Genomic DNA, 23,390 nt, shown 5'->3' on the forward strand with positions numbered 1-23,390 from the left:
ATGTGGCTGGTTTACCCACCATTCAGTGTGCAGTGCTTAGGACAATGCAACACAGAGTCCATGCTCGATAAGTACTTGTTGAATGAATGGCAGAACTGTTGATATTTGCTGTTGTACTATTTATAAGAAAAAGAGACTGAAACAAATATGACAAAACTTAGCAACTGTGTGTTCCAGCCTAGGTGGTGGGAAGATGGATGCTTTTCTATAATTTTTTACATTTCTCCAAAGAAAAAAAAAGGTTAGTGTTAATTCAGATACACAAAGCAGGGATAGAAACCAACAAAGTCTAAAATCATAGAGAAAGCCTTTGAAGAAAATATATTTTATACCATACCGTAAAAGAAGACTTTCACAGCTAAGAAGTCAAAACATCATATCCCCTTTCTCTTATTCCTTATTCAGTAAACCTTTATGTCTCTGTATTGCAAATATGGTAAATTAAAATCAAATTTATTCTATAAATGACTATGCTCTTTCTATTTAATGAAATATTAAATAGTATGAACCACGTTGATGAACTCATCTTGTCATTTCTTGATTTTTTTAAACATTAAAAGTGTATCTTAGTTGAGATGTATCTTTTTTTTTTTTTAATTATTGTTAATAGATCTGTATCTGTATGGTAAACATTCAAGATCCTGTTTCTAAAACTGCAGTCCTTAGAACAGTGATAATCATGCTCAATTTATAGATAGGTGTTTCAGGGACAGAAAGATTTCTTGGTCAAGTAAGTTGGGGAAAGGTTTCATTTGACATTCCTAGAATATTAAAGGTTCTAAAAAGTGCTGCACGAAAACCTCTATTGTGCCTCACATTTACTTGCTTACTTATTTTTGTCATATATCTGAGACATTTAAGGAATACAAGTAAGGTAACCTAAAGAGAACTCTAAATAAGGTTTGTATACCTTGTTTGTTCTAGGGTACTATATTTTTTGCGAGTGATGAGTAGCATTTTTTATTTCACAGTTTAAGCAGTTTCTTAATAAATTACTGTTTAAAACATGACTTGGCAGAGGGAAAAGTTATTAATCTGTATCCTAAGCATTTGCCCTTTGTCATACTAAGAAGGGTAAGAAGGAAGCTGAGGATATACTTACTGAACTTAATTCATTTGAAGAAATTAAGCTTCTGTTTGAACAAAATAATGGCGTTTATGAAGTCCTACTTGGCATGATACAGATTATAAAAGTAAAAGGAATTCAGAGAAGGGGAAGATCAGTCCTGTTTGCAGTGAATCAAGCAATACTGAAGTAGGGAGTGGGGTTTGAGAACCTTGAACAATAGATTAAGATTATGGCTGGGAGGACAAATAATTAGAAAATATCCAGAAAGTCTGAGGTTGTCAAACAGCCATTTATGAATTCTTATAAGGGAGGAAAGGATAAAGACAAAATCCCAATACTTCTTTATAAAAACATGAAACTACATATTTAAGAATCACTACTTAAAATATCAGTGAGTTTACCTTACCTATTGGTATACCTGTTAGCATCCTGTTATAGTTGGAATGGCAGCATAGAAAATTACTATCTTTATATGGCCAAGTAATTATCTGATATTAATTCTTTATACAGTTCTTTCACTTTCCGTTTTGATTCCTTAGCACCTCATGACACAGTTATTTGTTAACCTTCATGTGGGCTAAGAGCTTGACAGTACACAACTGGCAGCTCTTAATATTACAACTTCTCTAACTATAACAAAACAAGTGAAATAAGAACTGAAGGGATGTTAAGAATTGTTGGTTTAAATGTTTTAAGAGGATGTTATTTTCAGATGCATTTGGAGAATACAAAGTAAGAAAACAGATAAAAATGTTAATATTTTTATGATAAAGGATTTATTATTGGTTTTTGTTCGATAAATGTTTATTTAGGTCTTACTATATATAAGGTATATATATATAATGCACAAATGTGCATTACTTACTATGTATAATGCACAAAGGTGCATTAGATGCTAATCCTTTATTCAAGAAAACTGAATAGGAAGAATACACACCCAAAAGAACTATAATGGATAGAGCTTGATGTCTTTCAGAAGAGGAAGAGAGGGAACTTTTGACTGGGAGAATTAGAGGAGGCTTCCTAGAGGGTGATATTTGAGCTGAATTTTAAAGAATGAATGCTATTTGAACCGACAAAGAGAAAGTAAAGAAGGACTTTCCAAATGAGAGGGAATATTATATGAAAATGCAGAAGCAAGCAGGCCAAGTCCTATACCCGAAACAGCATGTAACTCAGCTTGTCAAGGTGAAGCATGTGTAAAGATGGATAGAGGGGGATGTTCTCATATTGCATAATCTGTTATAGTTAAAATTTAGCTATTTATTGTTTTATTCTGGTTTGTGCTACTTTGAAATAATTACATCATTTAATCAGCACACCAAATATCTTACTATTCTCTGTTTTCAGAATTACTATGCATATATCCTGATTTACCACATTTTTCTTCTTAATTCTGTAAAATACAAGGGTTAAAATTACATATTTTTCCTTATATTACCCATGCCAAAATTCAGTGTTTTAAATTGTACATATGTTAAAAGAAAAAAAGTGCAGATAGATCTGGATTAACAAGCAATTCATGGTTTAAAAAATATATATTGTAGTATATAGTATCCAAACATTTACATGAGGAAACAATTGAAAGAAATGAGAATTTACCCTTTGAAAAAAAAAGTACTTGGAAGGACATGATAACCACCTTCACGTCTTTGAAAGATTGTGATGGGGAAAAGAATCAAATGATATTTAGCTTTAAAGCGGTGCTTCTCCAGCTATAGTGTGCGTCTTGTTCAAATGCACGTCCTGAATTAGCAAGGTCTGGAGTGGAGATTCTGCATTTCTAACAGGTTTCTAGGTGATGCTGATGCTGCCGGCCTAGGGACCTCATTTTGAATAGCAAGACTAACGTGTAGAACTAGGAATAAGTGAACAATTAGAGGAAGCCCCCATCAGCTCAGAGAAAAAAGAGCTACATGTCATTTCAAGCTGTCTGGTATAAAAATGTTCTGCCTTTTGAGAAAGTGAGTTTACCTTAAGCATCAATATTTGAAGAGACTAGGCTAGATAACTATCAGTGGTATTAAAGAGGGAATTATTTACATGGGATATATTGGATTAGATGACTTCTTAGGTCTCTTCTAGTTGTAAAATTCAATAAATCTATAATTTTTGAACAAGAATATGTAAAGAAGCTATTTTTTATACATTTTCACACCTTCTCACAGGAAATTTTATTAATGTGTAAGTTGTTTTTATATATGAAGATACTGTCAAGAGAGGTTGAGTTAGTATTTTTATAAAAGAATTCAATTATATATGCAATAGTTTATATAATGACAGCTCATGAGAATGAACACATTATTGCTAAGGTTGGTTGGATGATTTTTACCACAAAATATTAGTTTGGTGGACCTTCAGTTATGGACATTTTTTTTAATGTAATAAAGCTAAATATTTTGTATTCAGATACCCGTAAACTCTTAACTAATTAAATTAGGTCTCAAAGACCTTATGCAAAATTCAGTTTTCTGGGCTTAGTAGTGAAATAATTTTAGGCAATTACTTAACTGATTTTTTTAAACGTATGCATTTATTTTTTATATATTTATTTATTTTATTTATTTACTTTTGGCTTTGTTGCTGCATGCGGGCTTTCTCTAGCTGCGGTGAGCAGAGGCTACTCTTCGTTGCGGCGCACGGGCTTCTCATTGCTGTGGCTTGTCTTGTTGTGGAGCACAGGCTCTAAGTGCCCCGACTTCAGTAGTTGTGGCTTGCAGGTCTAGAGCGCAGGCTCAGTAGTTGTGGTGCATGGGCTTAGTTGCTCCGTGGCATGTGGGATCTTCCCGGATCAGGTCTCGAACCCGTGTCCCCTGCATTGGCAGGCGGATTCTTAACCACTGCGCCACCAGGGAAGCCCTACTTAACTGATTTTAATTAGTGTTTCCAATTAGAAAATGAAGTAATTGGACTAAATGTTCTCTAAAAATCCGCTTTCAGCTCTAAGTTTCTCATATGCTATTCCTTTCGTTGTGCTTCTTTATAAATCTTGAAGGCATACCATCAGAAACAGCCAGATTCTAACCTTCTTTTAACTCTTAAGACTTTTGGTCTTACATGTTGCTGTCCTAAGCTTACTCCCTTGTCAAAGTAGGCATATCTATTAAAAACTAAATTCCATCTCAGATTTGAGAGTTGTGCTGTATTATTTATCTACAACAGTGGATAGAAACTTGTTCTGATGCTCTTAATAGTTTCATTAATTTTTTAAGAGCAATTAGCATAGCTCTTACAAATAAATTTATTATTTTTTGAATACTTATTCTGTGCTATGCTAATTTATTCAGATTCTGTGCAGCCCTGGAACTTGTCATCTACTTTTTGTTGAAGCAGACTGCTTGGTAAACAGAAAATACTAATAATACAGTGTAGTAAGTCCTATGAAAGGGATCTCTTCAAGGTGGTGTAGTAATGCATATAAGAGTACTGAACCGAGTAGAGTGTAGGGGAGGGGGATTTAGTCAGAGAAGATTCTGTGAGGAGATAATAGATGAGCTAAGTCATGAATGTGAAGTCTGAGTTAGCCAGCTGAAGGTGGGAAGGATGGGCCAGGATGATAGCAGCAAGCATGAAACAACATGATAGGCATGAGGAAGTACTATTGCTGAAGTGTCAAATAAGAAAGGCAGTAAAAGCTTGAATGTACACAGGTGCTTTATGCCAACGCCAAGACCTTGGCTTTGTTCCCTCTTGTTAGAGGAGGCATAGATGGGTTTTAAGCTGAGATGGACATAAAACATTTGCTTTTGAAGTATTTTTGTATTAGAAGGAATAAAACTGAATGTAGGGACACAAGTGGACTAAAAGTAACTAGGTGAGAGATAATCAAGATATAAACTAGGCCCACAGCCTTGCCTGCATATCCAGCACAGGAGGGTAAATGTGAGCCCTTCAGCTTCACACCCAGCAGCCCATCTCCCTCACCATGACCCTCACTGTCACCAACCTTGATCCCTGAGTCCCTATCCTCGGGGTTGTATTTAATGTCATATTTTTGTTATTTTCTTTTTACTGGTAGAGAATACTGAAGAGAAATAGTAACTGATAAAACATTTCTATCTGAAATCCCTCAGTTAATATTTTCATGCAGTGACTTTTTGTGCTTAATTTGATTTTGACAGAAGTATCTAGTATTTTTAGTACTTTTTTTACTTAGTTCTTTATAGACCTTTTAATGAATTGTAGGCATTAGTTTTAGCTTTTTTTAATATAAATTTTGAGATAAAGATCTCATTTAGGTATTAAATTACTGGTCTTTTAAAAAAAATTGTGGAATGTAAACAAATACATACCCATGAAAGAAAAAAAGGAAGGTATATTATGAAATAAAGGGTGAAGATTCACTGGATGAAATAGTTTTTTAAGAAGTTTGAAAATTACAGTAAAACTCTTTTAAAGGAGACTTTTTCAAGAGACTCAAAGGAAGAGTTTAAGCTATAGGGCAAATTTGCTCTGATGAAAACAATGCTGAAGGGTACCATCTCTGGTTTCCTTATATTCAGACAAGTTAAGTCAACTGATCACAATTTTAAAATAGAGATTTCCCAACCACACTAAGAAGTTACTCTACGTGATAAACAGAAAGATAGTCTTTCCATACCTTTCAATTCCAGATTGTTGGATTTTCTCTTAGATAGGTTTCTCTCCTAATTCTGATGTTTTTCTTACCTTCATTATCATGGTCAAATGGAAACAAAAGTATTAAAGATCAAATACAGAAGAGAGATTGGGGGTTGTATTGAACCTATCAGTGAACAAGTAAATAAATAATAATTTTTTAAATTGACTTCTATTTAATCCATAGACCATTTAATAATATAGACTTTTTGGTACTTTATTTGAATTTACTTGATTTGTTTATAAATTATACATTGATAATATGTAAGAAATCACTGAGCAGAGCCATGGCACACATAGGCAGTCAAACATTTATCAAATCTAAATAAAGTTCTCTAGTCAGTGATTCGCAAGAAGGGGTAATGGCTTCCTTTTCTACGGGGGGAGAAAAGGTACCTGAATTTTTGAGAAAGAAATTCTTTTCTCAAACACTACCATCTGCCAGACATTCTTGTGTGTCCCTTTCCTTGGATGGGAAAAGAGCTTAAGAGTATTAACTTTCTTCCTCCATCAGCTGAGTCCTATTGAAACAGAAGAAATGTATTGAACCCCTGAAAAAAGTGTTTTGTCAACCACAGTTGTAGTGCCAGTTTTAAATTTCACTCTTATGCTACAGATTAAACAAAATAGGGCATGGAATATAACCTTGGAACTATAGTGAAAAAAAATTTAGAGAATCCATTGGATTTCATTTGCGTAGAACTCTAGTGAGCCATAAATCATAAAGATTTTTAGGGAGGGAGAACGAAGTGGAATAACTACTCTAAAAAAAATTTCCTACAACTAGGTACATTGTCAACATCACTGTGGATCTTGGGCTGAATTTCTGCTTTAAATCAAAGGTATAAAAAGAAATACAGGGCTTCCCTGGTGGCGCAGTGGTTGAGAGTCCTCCTGCCGATGCGGGGGACGTGGGTTCGTGCCCCGGTCCGGGAGGATCCCGCGTGCCGCGGAGCGGCTGGGCCTGTGGGCCATGGCCGCCGGGCCTGCGCGTCCGGAGCCTGTGTTCCGCAGCGGGAGAGGCCACAGCGGTGAGAGGCCCGCGTACTGCAAAAAAAAAAGAAAAGAAAAGAAATACATATATCCCTTTACCCCCTTTTTCTTTCCAGCAGCAGCATTCCAATAATTAGAGTAATAGTGAACATAAAAATGTTACTAAAGAATGAGGAAATCTGAGTATAAACTTATAAGAAATAATGTCACACATTAAGTTGTCATACACTGAAAGTATTAAAAAAAATCTTCCATAAACTTCTTAGCACTTTCCTTTTCATCCTTAAAGGCTGTTCTTTCAGCGTTTCATCCAAACTTTTTTTTTTTTTTTTTTGCCGTACGCGGGCATCTCACTGCCCGGCAGGCGGACTCTCAACCACTGCACCACCAGGGAAGCCCCCATCCAAACTTTTGACCTGGCAATCCCAAGATCAGTTTATTTCTTGTGCCTCATTCTCCCTAATAGTTGGTTTTCTGATATACATAGTGGGCGGATAGAAAGTATAATATCTAAACCAAAAGAACGTGTGGTGGTCCTGTTCTTCTCTATACTATTAGACCAACTGCAGTATTCTAGAGACTTTGATTAAAGAAAGATACCGAGAAATTGAGTGTGGTCAGAAGTGATCAGCAAGGGGAAGGAATCCAAATGAACCAAAACATAAGAGAAAAGAGTTTAAATGTAGGAAAAGGGCACATATTTATACTGAGAAGACAGATTTAAGGTCTAGCTCTACCACTTGCATTAATGACCTTGGGTGGGTCATTTTACCTCTCTGAACTTTATTATCACTTGTACAATGGAGGTATAATGCCTATCCTCACCTCACATGATTGTTGTAGAAATTGAATAAAGTAGGGTATGTGAAAACCCTGTGTGTGTAATGTACTTTGAAAATGTTAGAAATGGTAACCATGTGAAGTGATAGATATGTTAAGTAGTTTGATTGTACTTCATATTTCATAATGTATGTATATATCGAGTCAAGTTATATAACTTAAATATATATAATTTTTAATTGTCAATTATATTTCAGTAAAACTGGAAAAAAAATGTTGGCTCCATGAATGCAGAAGACCATATAGGCTCTAAGTACTCACTAAATTTTGTTACATGAAAAAAGAAAAGGAAATGTTAGTGTGTTAGTATTGCTTGCTAGAGGTATAAGGTTAGAGTAAACATAACATTCTTGACATATTTTTAGGGTTATCATGTGAAAGAAGACTTAGACTTACCTGGAAGGGCCCCAGAAAGCCAAACTAAGACTCATGAATAGAAGCTTCAGGGAGAAAAATCCAGCTCAGTGAAGAAATAATTTTCTAGTTTTCTGTGTTATTCAAACTTAGGATGGTTTATTTTAAGAGATGGTTATAGTCCCTATTTCTGGAGGTGTTTAGACATATTCTTGGCTGAACATACAAAAGGGATAATATAAGCAGCATACTATGGATAGTTCAACTAGATCACATTTATGATCCCTTCCATCTCTGTTATTTCATGATTATGAATACTCAAGTTTTATCTGTTTCCCTGAGTGTATGTTTTTTTATTATCTATATTATCAAGATTTTATAATCCAGAAACTTGCTCTTTTTTCTATTTTTGGGACCTTCTGGATTACTTTCTTAACACCACTTCTCTATTTCATTTTTTCCTTTGGAATGATTTTACTAAAGATCCCATTTATCTCTTTATCACTACCCCCTTCATCATCATCCTTTAAGTCTCCACATTTTTGTTTTAACATACATATAGAGCTGTCCCTCAATCCAAGATTACTTTTTAGAAAGAAGAGTATTTTGTAACAAGGAAGTTCAGGTTTCTACCTTCTTAACCTGTTTCTGGTAATTGAAAAGTATAAGTATAACAATATCATATTATTTCATTATTTTGAACTTTATGGTAATTCAGAAATGGGACGATCAGAATTCTTTCTCTTGAGTTCTCTAGGGAAAACATTTAAGTAAATTAATATAATAAACATGATTGCAAGAAAAATCTTTAACTTGTTTCATAGTAAATACTTTAGTTACTTTAGAATCATCTCCTGAAGAAGAAACAAATGAAGTATAAATTAGAAATTGTATTTCTTCATAAAAAGATAATGACTTTTTTAGACTAGTTCAAGTTCATATTTCTTTGAAAATAATACTGTCTTTTCACCATTTACGTTGGTTTCCCGTACCATTTCTGATTTATGTTTTATGTCGTGTAGTTTTTATGTAACATAAATTCACAATCTTTTTATGTTCATAAGATCATAGAAATAACCTAAAATCTTTGTATCTTCTATAGATTTTATATTTGTATTTTGTTACTTGTGTGAAAACACATACGCCATCTTGCTTATTTTCATTTATCAGCAGAACCAACTTGCTTAAAACACTATAGCTAACTTCAGAGTAACTTTTGCTTTCTGCTATCTTGCTCTCTTTTGTAAACTTATTTGTATCCCAGCTAATTTTTTTTTTTCCTTTGAAAGCCTTGCAGTGAGAGAATTTCTTTGTCTGGATGATCCACCAGGTCCATTTGATAGCCTAGAAGAAAGCAGGGTAAGTGCTGTATTATATATCACATGAAAGAGGAACAAATAATACCGTACAATAACTACATTGTTTCTTGAATGGAACAGCAAACAGCAAAGTTATAATTTCGGACCATGGTAGTTTTGCACAGAAAGCTTTTAATGTTTGAGTCAAAGCTTTCTTTCATTGAAATACATGAACATAATTCAGTGAAAAAATAAAAATTCGTACATGTCCTATAGTCTATGAAGCCCTAAAATTAAATTCTACATTTATTCTCTTTATTTATACCATTTCAGAAAAAAGACTACTTGGAAATTTATTTTACATTTAAAAGTAACATTTGCATGCTGAGTTTTCTTCCATCTAAGTATCAAAGTAAAGAACCTACAGTTAAAACCAAATTAAAAAACTAATCTTCAGAAGTAGAAGTTATTGTCTTGTTATCAATTCAGTTCAAGCTTAAGGCTACTCAAATTACACTACTTGACGTGTTAAAGTAGCCTACTTCTTGAAGCAATTGGCTAGATTCACAGACAGATTTGGTAATAATAGATTAGCTAGGATTTATGCAAGTTTTTCTTCCAAATGTTTAATAGTGTTTAAATGGAACAGATTTAATTGGTAGATTTGTAATGTTTTCAGTTAAACTGAGTCAGTTCTTTGTGTTAGAGGAATGCCATAGCTTTTTTTTAAACAGCTTCATTGAAGTAAAACTTTCATCCATAAAATTTGCTATTTGCTATTCCATTGTAAATGTACAATTTAATAACTTTTTAGTAAATTTGTAACTTTTTAGTAAATTTAGTAAATTTGTAGATTACTATAATCCAGTTTTAGAAAATTCCATGACCTCAAAAAAAATTCTACAAGCAATTTTGCAGCCATTCCACACTCCCAGCCCCAGACAACTACTGATCTGCTCTCAGTCTCTGCAAATGTGTCTTTTCTGGATATTTCATATAAATAGAATCATACTGTGTGTGTGTATGTATATATGTGCATATAAGTGTATATGTGTGCCTATATATATATAATCTCATATATACAATATGCATAATATTGTATATGCATAATATATACAATATGCAATAGTATACAGTATATATAATCTTTGCATCTAGTTTCGTTCACTTAACATAATGTTTTTGAGCATCATCCATGTTATAGTCTCTCTCAGTATTTCATTACTTTTATTATTGAATGGTTTTCTGTTGTGCACATATACCACATTTTGTTTATCCAGTCACCAGCTGAGGGATATTTGGATTGTTTCCAGTTTTGTGTTATTATGAATAATGCTATGAACAATTTCAGAGAAGGCTTTTTGTGGACATATCTTTTCATCTCTCTTGGGTTGATCCCTAAGAGTAGAATGTTTAGTTATACGGTAAATTATGTTTAACTTTTTTAAGAGACTTACAAAGAGTTTTCCCAAGTGGCTATGCCATTTTACATTCCCACGAGTAGTGTATGAGAGTTCCAGTTTCTCCATGTCTTCACAAACATTTGATATTATCTGTCTGTTGGATTATGGCCATTCTTGTAGGTGTGAAATGGTATTTCATTATAGTTTTAATTTGTATATCCGTAATGATTTTTATGTTAATCACTTTTTCATGTGTTTTTTTGCCATTTGTATGTTTTCTTTGATGAATTGTCTGTTTGAGCCTTTGGCTTATTTTTTTAGTTGGGTTGTTTGTCTTATTGATTTGTAAGAATTCATTATTTTGAATACAGGTCCTTTATCAAATATATGATTTGCAAATATTTTCTCATAGTCTGTATGTGTCTTTTTACCTTCTTAATGGTATCTTTTGAAGTGCTAATGTTTTTAATTATAATGAAGGTCATTTTATCACATCCTTTATGGCTTATGCTTTTGGTATTGTATCATAAGAACTCTTTGCCTAACACAGGGCCACCAGGATTTTCTCCTATTTTTTTTTCTAGAAGTTTTATAGTTTTAACTCTTACATCCATACTGAGCTAATTTTGTATAAGGTGTGAAGTGAGGACCTTAAGTTTCTATAAATATTAAAATGTGTCAGTACCCTGTGTTGAATTGTATTGGCACCTTTATCAAAAATCAAATGAACATGAAAGGAAGGGTTTGCTTCTGCACTCTTCTCTTTCACTGATCACATTACCTAGCCTTATACTGCACAGTAGAAATGAGTATAGAGAGTAGATGAGTATAGCGAGATGTTGATGAGGCAGTGGGGGAGGAGGAGAAGGGGAAGGTGGAAAAGACTGGGTTACCTGGGGCATAGGAAGTAGCGAAATGCAGTGATCTAAGATGTTTGCCTGGTGGCTTTGATGATGAGGTGGTAGCGCAGATGTACCGTTGGGAGTGCATTTTGACTTACCATTGGTACATACAATTGAAGGGGACCAATAGGCATATGAATGATATCTATGTACTCAGGAAAGGTCTGGGCTGGAGATGAACAGAAACAAAAATTGGAAGTCGATAGCAAATAGTATAGGTTATAGTTGAAGTGATAACAGTAATTGCCCAAGGATGAAATATAGAGCAAGAGAATGTATAATCAAGGACAAAACTCTGATGAATGCCCACATGCAAAGAACAAGTAGAAATCTAAGAAGTAACTGTAAAATTAGGGGAACCAGGAAGTTTCACAGAGCACAATAAAAGAGGATTCCATTAATTTTTTTTTTTTTTTACTTTTTAAGTCAGTAGTGACATGCTATGAAGTTGAGAAAAACAGTACTTTGGATTTGACAGTTAGAAGTCATTGTTAGCATTAGTAGAGAAAAGCGAGTAAAACTCCTAATGATTTTAGCCATGAATGGGGAAGCTAAATTTGGATGATAAAAACTTTTTTCCTGGAAATCTTTTTTATTTTGAAAAGAACAAGATGAGTTAGTAGCTAGAGAGACTCCTATCAAGGGACCGGTGGATATGACTTTGTTTTTATGTGGAGAGATTTTTAGGGTTTGCTTAATCAATTTCAGTCAACTTGATTAAATAAATCTAAGGGCCAAAAGAGAGGGAAAGGTTGAAAATTTAAGAGAGAGTGTATGGGATAGGGCGGGCTTCCAAAGGAGATTGGGCTTAACTTGAAGAGGCACATATTCTTGAGGACAAGAACGGAATGCAAATGTAGTTAGGATTCTGGGAGAGTAACTTTTTTTTTTCTGCTGGGCTTGGGCTCACCAGTAGTAACATATTGTAGGGGATTTGCCAGGGGTGAAGGTTTAACGTAGTCACAAAGGAGACAGGGAATGATAGATAATGATAGATAACTAGGAACAATTAAAAGCAACACTGAAAGCCTCATCAAGGTAAGTGACCCAGATTTTTTTCATGACATCATTCTTCATGGCAGTATGATTTTGTTTTAATCTATTTCAATAGTGTTTAGCTTCCTGGGTATAAAGGATAGAATGTCTTTGAGTGAATATAGTAAAAGGAGAAGCAAGGGAACATAATATTGAAGGCACTATGAAGGAAATCGTTATTATAGGATGTGTCTTCTGAGCTAATACAAATGGAATCAATAGCCACAGTTTTCTTTTTTTTATTTTTTTTTTCTTTAAAGTATAATCATCTAGGACTGGGCAAAAACAGGCTAAGGAGAATAGAAGCTAAAACAGTGATTATTAGTAATTTTTTTCCCAGTTATACACTAGAGAGATATCACATATTCATTTCAGGCACCCTAGCTTACTACTTAATAATTCTCAAGAAAAGGGACTTGTATTTATTTATAAGTTCCCCAGTACTTATTTATAAGTTCCCCAGTAGGTACTAAGGTAGCAGAGACCTAAAAAGATGAGGGTGGAGAACAAATCATCTGGTTTGTATACACATTATTTTGGTTACCTATGTTCTTTGACTCTTCAGTTATGCCCTTGAGAAAGGTACTGCATAAGTAATTAATGTTACTCTCTTTCTGCATGTGTTTTTTATTTGCTGTTTGTTTGTTTCTAAGGCTTTCTGTGAAACTTTAGAAGAGACAAACTACCGTTTTCAAAAAGAACTACTTGAAAAACAAAAAGAGCTGGAATCACTGAAGAAACTGCTCTGTGAGAAGCAACTTCTTATAGACACTCTAGAAAACAGAATCAGGTATGTTGTGATGCTTGCATTGTCAGTCTAATTCAGCTCGATACTCTGGGCTAAATGCCCTTTGTACGTTACAATTTAGGAAATTTCTGACTCCAGAAGTCTTAGACTCATGGTGTACATCCTTGTAGATTGGGAAAATTGTCTGTTGTTTGCTTATTTATTTAGAAGCCTGAACATTTGAAGGACAGGAAATATCAGGAAAATAAAGCTCTAGTTGTTCACCAAGACAAACCTTATTTTAACCTATTTAAATAGTATCTTTGTTTCTAGGCATTTATGCCAACTTTTCACACATGAAAGTTCTAGTTTGCCTTCTTGTCAGCATATATCGAATTGATGTTAAAATCATTTTAAATTAATCATAAGTACTGATTTCACTGTTGACACCCAGAGTCAACAGTTTATTAGGTATATGACTACACTTAGAATAGCTGAAGGCTACTAAAGCTACATGCATTCAGAACAATAAATATATACCTATTTTATTCATAGAAAATAACTTGTTGCTTTCCTTTCCTTTAGGAACTTATGTTTGGAACCTGAAGAATCACTGCTCGTGTCAGGAACAGAAGGTGGACAGATCCTAAAGGTGGAGTCCTCTGCACTTGAGGTTGATCAAGATGTCTTAGATGAAGAATCTAGGTATATAATGTTTGGTTTATTATAGCCTAATCATCTGAATAATTGGAGAGAAACAATCATAATACTCTGTAGAGTATGTTTTTATGAACTCAGTGCTATTATATCATGAATCTGATGAGCAGACAGAGGAAGACTATAGATATTCTAGGCTGTCCCTAAAAATGAATCTTTGTCATCCAGCCTATAAATTTCATTACTTATTTTGAAGATACATCTGAATTAACTGGGCTGACTCAGTTAATTCATTAATTTTGTAATCTTGACAGATTACTTTAATCTCTCTCAATGTCAGTCTTTTCCATGCAAAAAGTGGGACACTGTAATAGCAACCACCCTGTCTACCTAATAGGAATGATGGAAAGATGGTATATTTGAACACAGAAAGAATTTTTATTACATATAAATCCAAGGTCACCATTAATACATTAGTGATAGTGGTTAAGCTATAATTATGAGAACAAATTTTCTGTTGGTTAAAGGTCATTACAAACTAGATTTTTATTGAAAAGTGGTAGTTCAGAGAGCTGAAAGAGTTAAAAATATAAACTAGATTTTTATTGAAAAGTGGTAGTTCAGAGAGCTGAAAGAGTTAAAAATATAAACTAGATTTTTATTGAAAAGTGGTAGTTCAGAGAGCTGAAAGAGTTAAAAATATATCTCCAAAGGTGTTATCTGGCAATGACAACTAAAATATTAAATTTCTGATTGAATATTTAAATGTTCTTTTTCATTAAATATTTTTCCATTAAATATTTAAATATTCTTTACATGACTTAAAAAATGTTTAAGGTAATAGTGAAGTGAAATAGCATGCATCCAGTCTCTTCATTGTGTTTCTTTTTTTTTTACAGAGCTGATAATAAGCAATGCTCAAGTTTTAGCGAACCTGAAAATTCCACATCAGACATAGAAGTAGCAGAAGTGGCATATAATGCGGAAGACGACTAACACATCTCAAGTGGTTCCTTCCATTTTTACGTTCCTGCAAATTTAGAATAGAGTAGCAGATATTTAAAAAGAAAAAAAGAGACTGAAGCATTTACAGAAAACAGCAAGATTGCACATGTATAAAGTTTACATAAAGAAAAATTTAAGTTATCGGTATAGGAAATATATTCACTGTTGCTTTACATTGTCTTTTAGCCAAACTTTGTATTTAACACACTAAAAAAAATCTGGAGTTCTGTCATCAAGGCCCACATCCTTAAATAGTGTGCATAAATTATTTTGTTGTTTTGCCAGTATATTGCTCCAGACTAACGTGGGTGTGCACACTTTGTGTGTGTGTTTAAATCACCAGTTGCATTAGTTAAGTGGACATAAATTGCATGTTGCTGTCTGTTGGTTATATACTTCCTTGTGTCTCAGACATGATATATTTTCATTAATGGTTTAAATAAGTGGTAGAGATGAATTGAGTTTTAAATGTTGACATGTTTATCATCTCTAAATAAAAGTTGCTTATTTGGAATGTTACTATTTAAAAGAAAAAAACTTTCTAGTACCAAAGGAAAACTCTTTGAAAGAGCTGTAATAACATAGCTAAAGTGATAAAATAGCCTTGATTTTAAAAGCAAATTCGCTAATATCAAAATACTATAATAAATGTTGTACCAGTGTATTATATGTTATACTTGTATATTTTCCACATAATCTTTATCTTAAATCTCTACCTATAGAATCAGTGGGTTTGCCTTTGTCAAAACACTACCTCTTTTTGCTAATCAAGGCATACTCTTTTGAAAATATAGATTGTAAGCAAATAGGCAGTTATACAAAAAAATAAAAGAGAAAAAGCCATATATCCTACAAAGTTCCTATGTCAACTCCTGGCATTGCATTTTTATTTCTGTATATGTGAATATGTTGCTATAATGTATTGATGCTGATTTTCTTCTTAATATATTTAGCCAAGTGATGCACTTTATGACAATTAAACTCTTTTGTGCCAAGTTTAATTGGTGAATTTCTTTAGTAAGTGGAGTTAGGAAAAAGAATTATGTAGTGCCTTCACTATTTCACTCTTTACAGAAGCCTCCTAGAGTCTTTGAGTCTGCGTTATGAAAACAATGTTTATCTCAGCTTTGCATACAGTTGTTGAAAGTGCCTTGTTTCATTTTTATAGTATGAAGTTATTTATTTTATATTTCTATTGTTTTGCATATTGCTGTTAATAAGCACTGTAATCATGCTGGCATTTTGAAATCCCAGTTGGTATATTGAACTGCGTATGCTTTCTAAAAACTGAAGGAAACTTATTTGGGAAAGAGTAACAGTCTCCGTTTTTTTCTTTCACTAGCTAAAAGCTTATCAGTATCTTGATGTACATATTAAGATGTGGTTGTTTAAAATTCTACGGACGTAGATTAATAGATACAGTGGCTGTTGTCAACCTTTGATCTAAAAGGAGACTGCTTTTTACCAAAGTACCAAAATTTTTTAAAGTCTTCATCAAAATGGACAGGTGTGCTCTATCTCAATATTTTCCACAAACTGTATTAGAAACGTGTGTGCTGTCTGGGGAGACAGAAAGAGTATAATAAAATGGTCTACTTGTTCATTTCAAAATATTATTCTAGGCTTTAAAAAGGTTTAAAAAGAACAATCATTTAAATTAATATCATTTTTAGTCTAATAAAAGAAGGTGATAAATTCCAGATATTATAGTGCTACATACATGTCTGTTTTAAAGTGAACCATACACTTTCAAAATCTGGCCTTTCAGAAGATTGTATTTAAAACTTTGAATGGGTGAAGAAAAACTCTTGTTAATTAGGAAAACCATTGTTGTTTATATTTAGAATTTACTTTTATAATGCATCTTATTCCCAGTATTATACTCATTTAATAAATTATTTTTTCAGTACAACAGTAGCTGTGTTGTTCAGATCTTGAATACTATTTTTCTCCTCCAGTTTCTATGTTCTTCCTATCCCTTACGATTATTGTAAATTTAATTACAGTTAACTGCTGCATTTCACAGATGTGGAATGAGTCTGTGATTTTCGTTTTAAGTTTACACTTCATATTACTGATCATTTTAAGTCTTTGTAAATAGGTGCAGTGTACTTCAACTGTAACCAGTATTGATTAAAAATTTGAACGTAACTGAAACAATTTTGTAGATAATCTTTTAACTTAACCTTTTGAAAATTAAGTCCATGTATAAGAAGTACAACCATAAAATTCAGCATTTTAGAATGTGTTCTATCTACTATACTTAGATTAGCCATTTAAAGCACATTTATTTGGAAAACCATGGTCCTCAGATAAATCATGTAGTCTGCTTCACCTGTCTGTGAGATTAGCAGGGAACAGTGGCCTTAGGTCTAAGAATAATTAGTCTGGTTTTGAAATGGATTTGTATTACTTATAGGAATAGAGGAAGTTTTAGATGTTGTTAAAACAAGTTTGTATTCCCAACTAGAAAGAGAAAGGAATCTAAGTTTTATATTCTGGGAGATTTTCAAAGAGCTACATATTTGATCCACATTTTGATTCTTCATAGAATTAGCTTTACTCCATTGCAATTTGCTTCTATGCTGTTGGCTTCTACTAGCAAAAACAATCATCAAAACTTGTATTTTCAGTACATGTGTTTTTAAAGCTGATGCATTCTCTATCACATTGTGTACCATTTATGAGAACTCATGGGAGAAAATTCTCGTAGGTCTCAGTTCCAGTAAAACCTGTGCATCTCCTAAACAATTGATTTGTTTTTATCTTAAAGACTGTATTACTGTCATTCTCTTTTTTGTTTTGTTTTCTGGGGAGCTTTAAGCCAAATTGTGGTTCACCTGTGGCTACTGTATAGAACCTTATGAGTTATCCTTTTGTATAGTAAAGATGACTTTATTTTTCCCTCTTATTTTCTTTTAACTCCAATTTTCTTCCCTATTTAAGTTCTTCAATTAGAACAGATGTAATTTTGTTCTGGTAAAGTCTCAGATTTTAATGATATTTTAGACTACATTAGGTAAAAACTTGTCACAGCCTGTACTAAAACAATTACTGCATCATTAAGCAATGCCAGTAATTATACAAATTATTTTAAAAGTTGCCTTTAAGTAAAATCAGTGAACACGAATGCAAATTTAGAAATGCTGGCTAGTGGTAAGCTATTGGTAGGTTCTCAGCCAGAACACAGTAAACTCAAATTATGGCTTTAACCATTGCCTCAAATTAGAGCAAACCCTACTTGCCACTTTCTTATATTTATCATTGATGGAAAAGTAGAACAGAGTTAATATCTCCACACAAAGCAAACAACAACAACAACAAAAATACAGCCAATGTATACCCAATAGATGAAAGGTAGTGTTTTAGATACAGGGGAGACTAGGTACAGACTTCAAATACCCTAGTGTAATGTTTGCAGCCCAGCTAATTGTAATCAAAGAGGTATTAGTGTTAGTCAGATGGTGGCTAAAGTCCTTTGCTACAGTGTGAAATATAAAGCCCACCTTGTGATGATTAATCTCAAGGACTCTTCTAAAATGAGCTGATCTGCCAGTCCAGTCTTCCAGTTCCCTCTATAGCACACACCATTCATTGCCTAACCTGACAGATGCTTGCATTCCTCATCTCCTTTGCCACCTCCAAAATAAGAATTGGAGAAACTTAATACTTGTTTTCTCAGCTCCCCTTGCAGCTAGGTTTGAGCCTGTGACACATTATGGCCAGTAACACAAGTGGAAGTCTGGTAGCTTCTGGGAAATCTCTTGCTTTTCCTGTAAGAAGGTAAACATGCTACTGACCCATCCTCTCCCCACTTCCTCTTGTTTTGACCTCAGGTGGTATCCAGAGGTACTATGAAAGCCATCTTGCAAACATGAGGTGTGACAAGCATGGGGAAAGAGTAAGAAAATCACAGAGACTAGCCACTTGTTAAACCACTCTAAATTATAGTTTTTTGTTAATTGTACCAAGATAAAAGCTATCTTAAATTTGGATTGTGGACTGTAAGCTTAAAGAGGAAATAAAAGGCCTTTCTTCCTGTGATGATGTTGTATATTAGCAAAGAAAAAAAGAGAAAAAAAAATTTTTGAAAGCTAAAGGGGAGAGAAGCATCTATTAGACATATCCAAGGTCACATTACATTTGAGGCTCCTTTTGACAAATTAAATATGAAAATCTAGTATTCTACATATAGGTATTAATCTGGTTGGGCTACTATAATACCACAAACTGGATGGCTTAGACAATAAACTTACTCTCTCACAGTACTGGAGTCTGGATGCCAAGATCAAGGTGCCAGCAGGGTTGGTATCTGCTGAAGACTTTCCCTGGTTGCAGACAGCTTCTCGCTGTGTGCTCACGTGGCCCTTCCTCAGTGCACGTGCGTGTGGAGAGCAAGCTCTCTGGCATCTCTCGTAAGGACAGTAGTCCCATTGGATCAGGTCCCCACCCTTGTGACCTCATTTAACCTTAATTACTCTCTTAGAGGCTCTATTTCCATATACAGCGACACTCGGGAGTTAGGGCTTCAACGTAGGAATTTGGGGGGGGGACACGAACATTCAGTCCATAACAGTATGGAATGAATATGATATCACTAAATGCTTGCAAAGATTTTTCTCAGTTCAAAAGATAAAAGTAGATAGCCTTAAAAAATATAGCATATTCTTTCATTTGTTCATTCAACAAACACTGAGTATCTACTGTGTGTCTGCTCTGGGTTATGAAAATTATTGAGAGGCACATGATCCCTTCAAGGAGTTCAGAGTGATACGATTTTTGATGATCTCTATGTGGTGTGGCATTGAGGTAGATGTGGTAATATTCTTGATGAATTATGGGAATGAGAGGACTGGAAAGGGGGGCAAAGACTGGCAAGCAGTAGAGGTCTAGTGCTTTAGCTGCTTCTTAAAGTGGAATGTGAAGGGCACACCAAGCTGAAGAGTCTGCTCCAGCCTATGCAAGTGACAAGTATAATTATCCATAATTCTTTTTCCCTTATCCCGTACATTACTTATAGCTACAAAATGCAGAAGTCCACTTACCTGATGTGATAGATCAGAGATACATACTATGATACACACCTTAAACATATCATTTTAACTTAATGCACATAAGTGTATATTCATTTACCAATGTTCTTATAGAGGTTCAAGGCTTTTCTTTGGTATAGTTTCACTAGTGAGAGTTTCTGATTCTCTCTCTTGCTAAGCCATACCCCTAATGCATTTTCTGAATCTTAGCTTTGGTTTCTGCAGAATGAAGACATGTATGAAGGAATCTGTGACAGGAAGCACATTTCTTACTGTTCTCTTTTTCAATCCTGTACTGCTATCTTACATACACTTTTACCAAGTATCATCTGACCTAGTTTTTCCTAGAAATTATTTATTCTCCTATTTCACTGTTTTATATACTATTAATAAATTTATTTAAAATTAATCTAAGTACAGCTGATACAAGTTTGGAAACAAAACTGATGCTTGGTAATCACACAGCCCTCTTAGGAGGGAACAGAGTGTGCAGGTGTTCTAAGAAGGATCCAACCAGCCACGAGCATCCAGCATACCCTGGGTGTCAATGAGCACATTCTCTAGAGAAGATGGAAAACTTCAGCGGGTAAATTATGTATTCTAAGTTTGGGGGTGGCGAGGAGATGGCTTACCTTATACCTTGAATTTATCCAATTCTCTTCATCTCCACTGCCATCTCCCCTGTCCAAACCACAAAAATATCTCAAGCGAACGACTGTGAGCCTCTATCAACTGATCTCCCTGCTTCCATCTTTGCCCCACTATAGTCTCCCATAGTTGCCATAGTGTTCTTTCTGAAAAATGTAAATCACATAATGTTTTTTTCTCTACTTAAAAACTTTCCAAGATTTCCTATCATGTTTAGTACTGTAACATTCAAACTCCTGTATGTGGCCTCCAAACATGGTTTTACCCTGACAACTCCTCTCCCTAACGCCAGCCCACCGGGCCACCTTTCTGTTCCTTGAGTCTGTTAAGGTCTTCTGCCACCTAACCTTTCCATATCCCCTGTCTAGAATGCTGTATCCAGAATCCTAACTGTCTGGCTCCTCTCCAAATTTTAAGTTAAGTGTTATCTTTTTAGGCAACCTCAAATAGTCCTCAAAACAGTCACTTCAACTGCAGATTTCTTACTTTCTTATTGTCTGTTTCAGAGCTTCCTCCAAAAGGAAGCTCTGAAGCTTTGTCTACTTTCTTCTAACCCTTGCCTGTCCCCACCACTACCAAGCTTAGAAAGATAAGGCACATAGTAGGTGCTCAAAAATATTTATTGCATAATTAAAGACCTAAATTAGGGAACTAGTAGAGAAAGTAGAGGTATTTGAAAGGGAAATTTAAGTCTTGGGGATTGACACTCTCTGTGGATTGTTGTGCTACCAACTGAGGAAGAGAGTGACGCAGGGAGGGGGAGTTTTAGGGAGGGGGGCATAGATTCAGTTTGGACACACTGGGTTTGAAATACTATAGGTTATCCAAGTGGAGCTCTGCAGCAGGCATTTGGATACAATCCTCCAAAATTCAGGGGAACGGTGTGCCTTGTAGAACTCAAGTCAGATTAATTAGGATTAATTGTTTTTCATATCCTTTGCCCATTGTACATTAGTCTAAAACCTATCAGGGACTCATATGTTAGCACTAAAATGAAGACCAGAAATGCATGACTCCATGTGTACTATGGTGACAAGCATCATGGAAATATACCTAATGGGCCCAGGTGTCTCATCCAGTTAATTTGTTTTTCATCCCATAAGTAATTTGTTATCAGAGAAGACCATGTTTTTCTTCTTCCTTCAGAGGAGATACAATAATGGCACAATATCACAGTTTTGTCTTGTTTGAGGCTAATTTTAATATTTAGTATTTAAAGCAAAGGTTAAGAAAAAGAAGAAGTTCAAATATACAATAAAATGAGAAAAGTTTGACCTCACTAATCAAAAATAGTTGCTATATATATATGTATATTTTTTAATGGTATTTTTACTAGAGTTGGAGAAATGAAGTCTTTGTATTGCTGGTGGCAGTGGGAATTGGTTTAAGAATAATATTTCTGGAGCTGATCTGACTACATACAGCAAAACTATTAAAAATGTTCATAGCCTTCAACCTAGGAATTATACTTCTAGAAACTTAAACCAACGAAATATATGTGATGTTTAAAGATCTTGCTTAAGGGATGTGCATCACACTTATCTCAAACACTTCAAAATTTCCACTGCTAAGGAGATTTATTAAATATAATATATAAAAAGGCAGATTCTTTTGTACCCAATAAAGCAAGGTTGCAGATTTAAAGATGTACATGAAATACCACTACTTGAAAGAAGCAGATTTCAAGACAGTATGGTCTCACTTTTATAAGTATAAAAGGTGGTATACACTTATGCATTAGTATACAGAAAGAATAAATACATAAAATATAAGAATATGTAACGATTAAATAAAGAATAAATACGTAAAATCATAGCCATGATTATCTACTAGATGGAATTACGAAGGAATTCTATTTCCTTCTTTTCATGAATCTGTATTCTCTCACTTTTCTACATTAAGCATGCATTACTTTGTAGGTTTTTTTTCTGTTTTTTTTTTTTTGCGGTACGCGGGTCTCTCACTGTTGTGGCCTCTCCCGTTGCAGAGCACAGGCTCCGGACGCGCAGGCTCAGCGGCCATGGCTCACGGGCCCAGCCGCTCCGCGGCATGTGGGATCTTCCCGGACTGGGGCACGAACCCGTGTCTCCTGCATCGGCAGGCGGACTCTCAACCACTGCGCCACCAGGGAAGCCCACTTTGTAATTTTTTTTAATAATTTTTAAACTAATGGTAACTAATATGTGTTTAACACCACCATCTACTGTGTGTTTGACTCATGGCAAATTCCTCAACCTACCTGTCTCCTATAAAAGGAGGATAGTGCCATTCAAACTACAACACTGTTGAGGCCTAAATGGAGTGTGAAAACTCAGTCTATCACATAGTAGGCACTTATAAATGGACAGACTCTGACATCCAACCCTGTGTACCATCATTGTTGGCCATGCAGGTGTATACCCGTAAACCTGAAACACAGTGGAAATCCTTCATTAAACTGATATTGGTGGACAGACCGAATGTCATTCATTAACCATGTTATTCCATCATTTACCACATATTTCACATTTTGAAGGCTTGAATAGGCTCTGTCTGGTTTACAGATGGTTTTTGTTCTAACCATACTTCCACATGACCCATTTGGTAGGCGATGGTTTATCAAACTGAGCTTTAAATGCTTTTTTAATCTATAAGATAATGGAAATCTGTAAAATGTTTGCAATGGGGCAAAATGGTTTTGAACTGGTGATTAAACAAGAATAATTTAACAACAAATATTTATGTAGACATACAGGGCTTGAGGGAAGCAGTTTGATTAGAGATGAAAGGTATGTGGAGACTTTTTTATTGGAGTAAAATTGCTTTACAA

General features: G+C 34.4%; 1 protein-coding gene across 2 annotated transcripts in view; it reads left to right on the forward strand.

The window, feature by feature from the left end:
* Nucleotides 1–21,211, forward strand: part of SNX16 (sorting nexin 16) — a 40,578-nt gene extending 19,367 nt beyond the window's left edge. Inside the window, exons 6-9 of one of the 2 annotated variants that reach the window (XM_022555022.2) lie at nt 9,163–9,232; nt 13,165–13,301; nt 13,824–13,943; nt 14,795–21,211. In XM_022555022.2, the coding sequence (XP_022410730.1) occupies nt 9,163–9,232; nt 13,165–13,301; nt 13,824–13,943; nt 14,795–14,891 (424 nt within the window). In that variant the 3' untranslated portion in view covers nt 14,892–21,211. The remainder of the gene's footprint in view (nt 1–9,162; nt 9,233–13,164; nt 13,302–13,823; nt 13,944–14,794) is intronic. The other variant, XM_022555021.2, reaches the window with a different exon arrangement.
* Nucleotides 21,212–23,390: the final 2,179 nt, after the last annotated feature.

This window comes from Delphinapterus leucas, chromosome 17, assembly GCF_059928025.1.
Source record: "Delphinapterus leucas isolate spDelLeu-1000000601 "Yukka" chromosome 17, BTC_Dleu_Yukka2, whole genome shotgun sequence".
Classification (NCBI taxonomy): domain Eukaryota; kingdom Metazoa; phylum Chordata; class Mammalia; order Artiodactyla; family Monodontidae; genus Delphinapterus; species Delphinapterus leucas.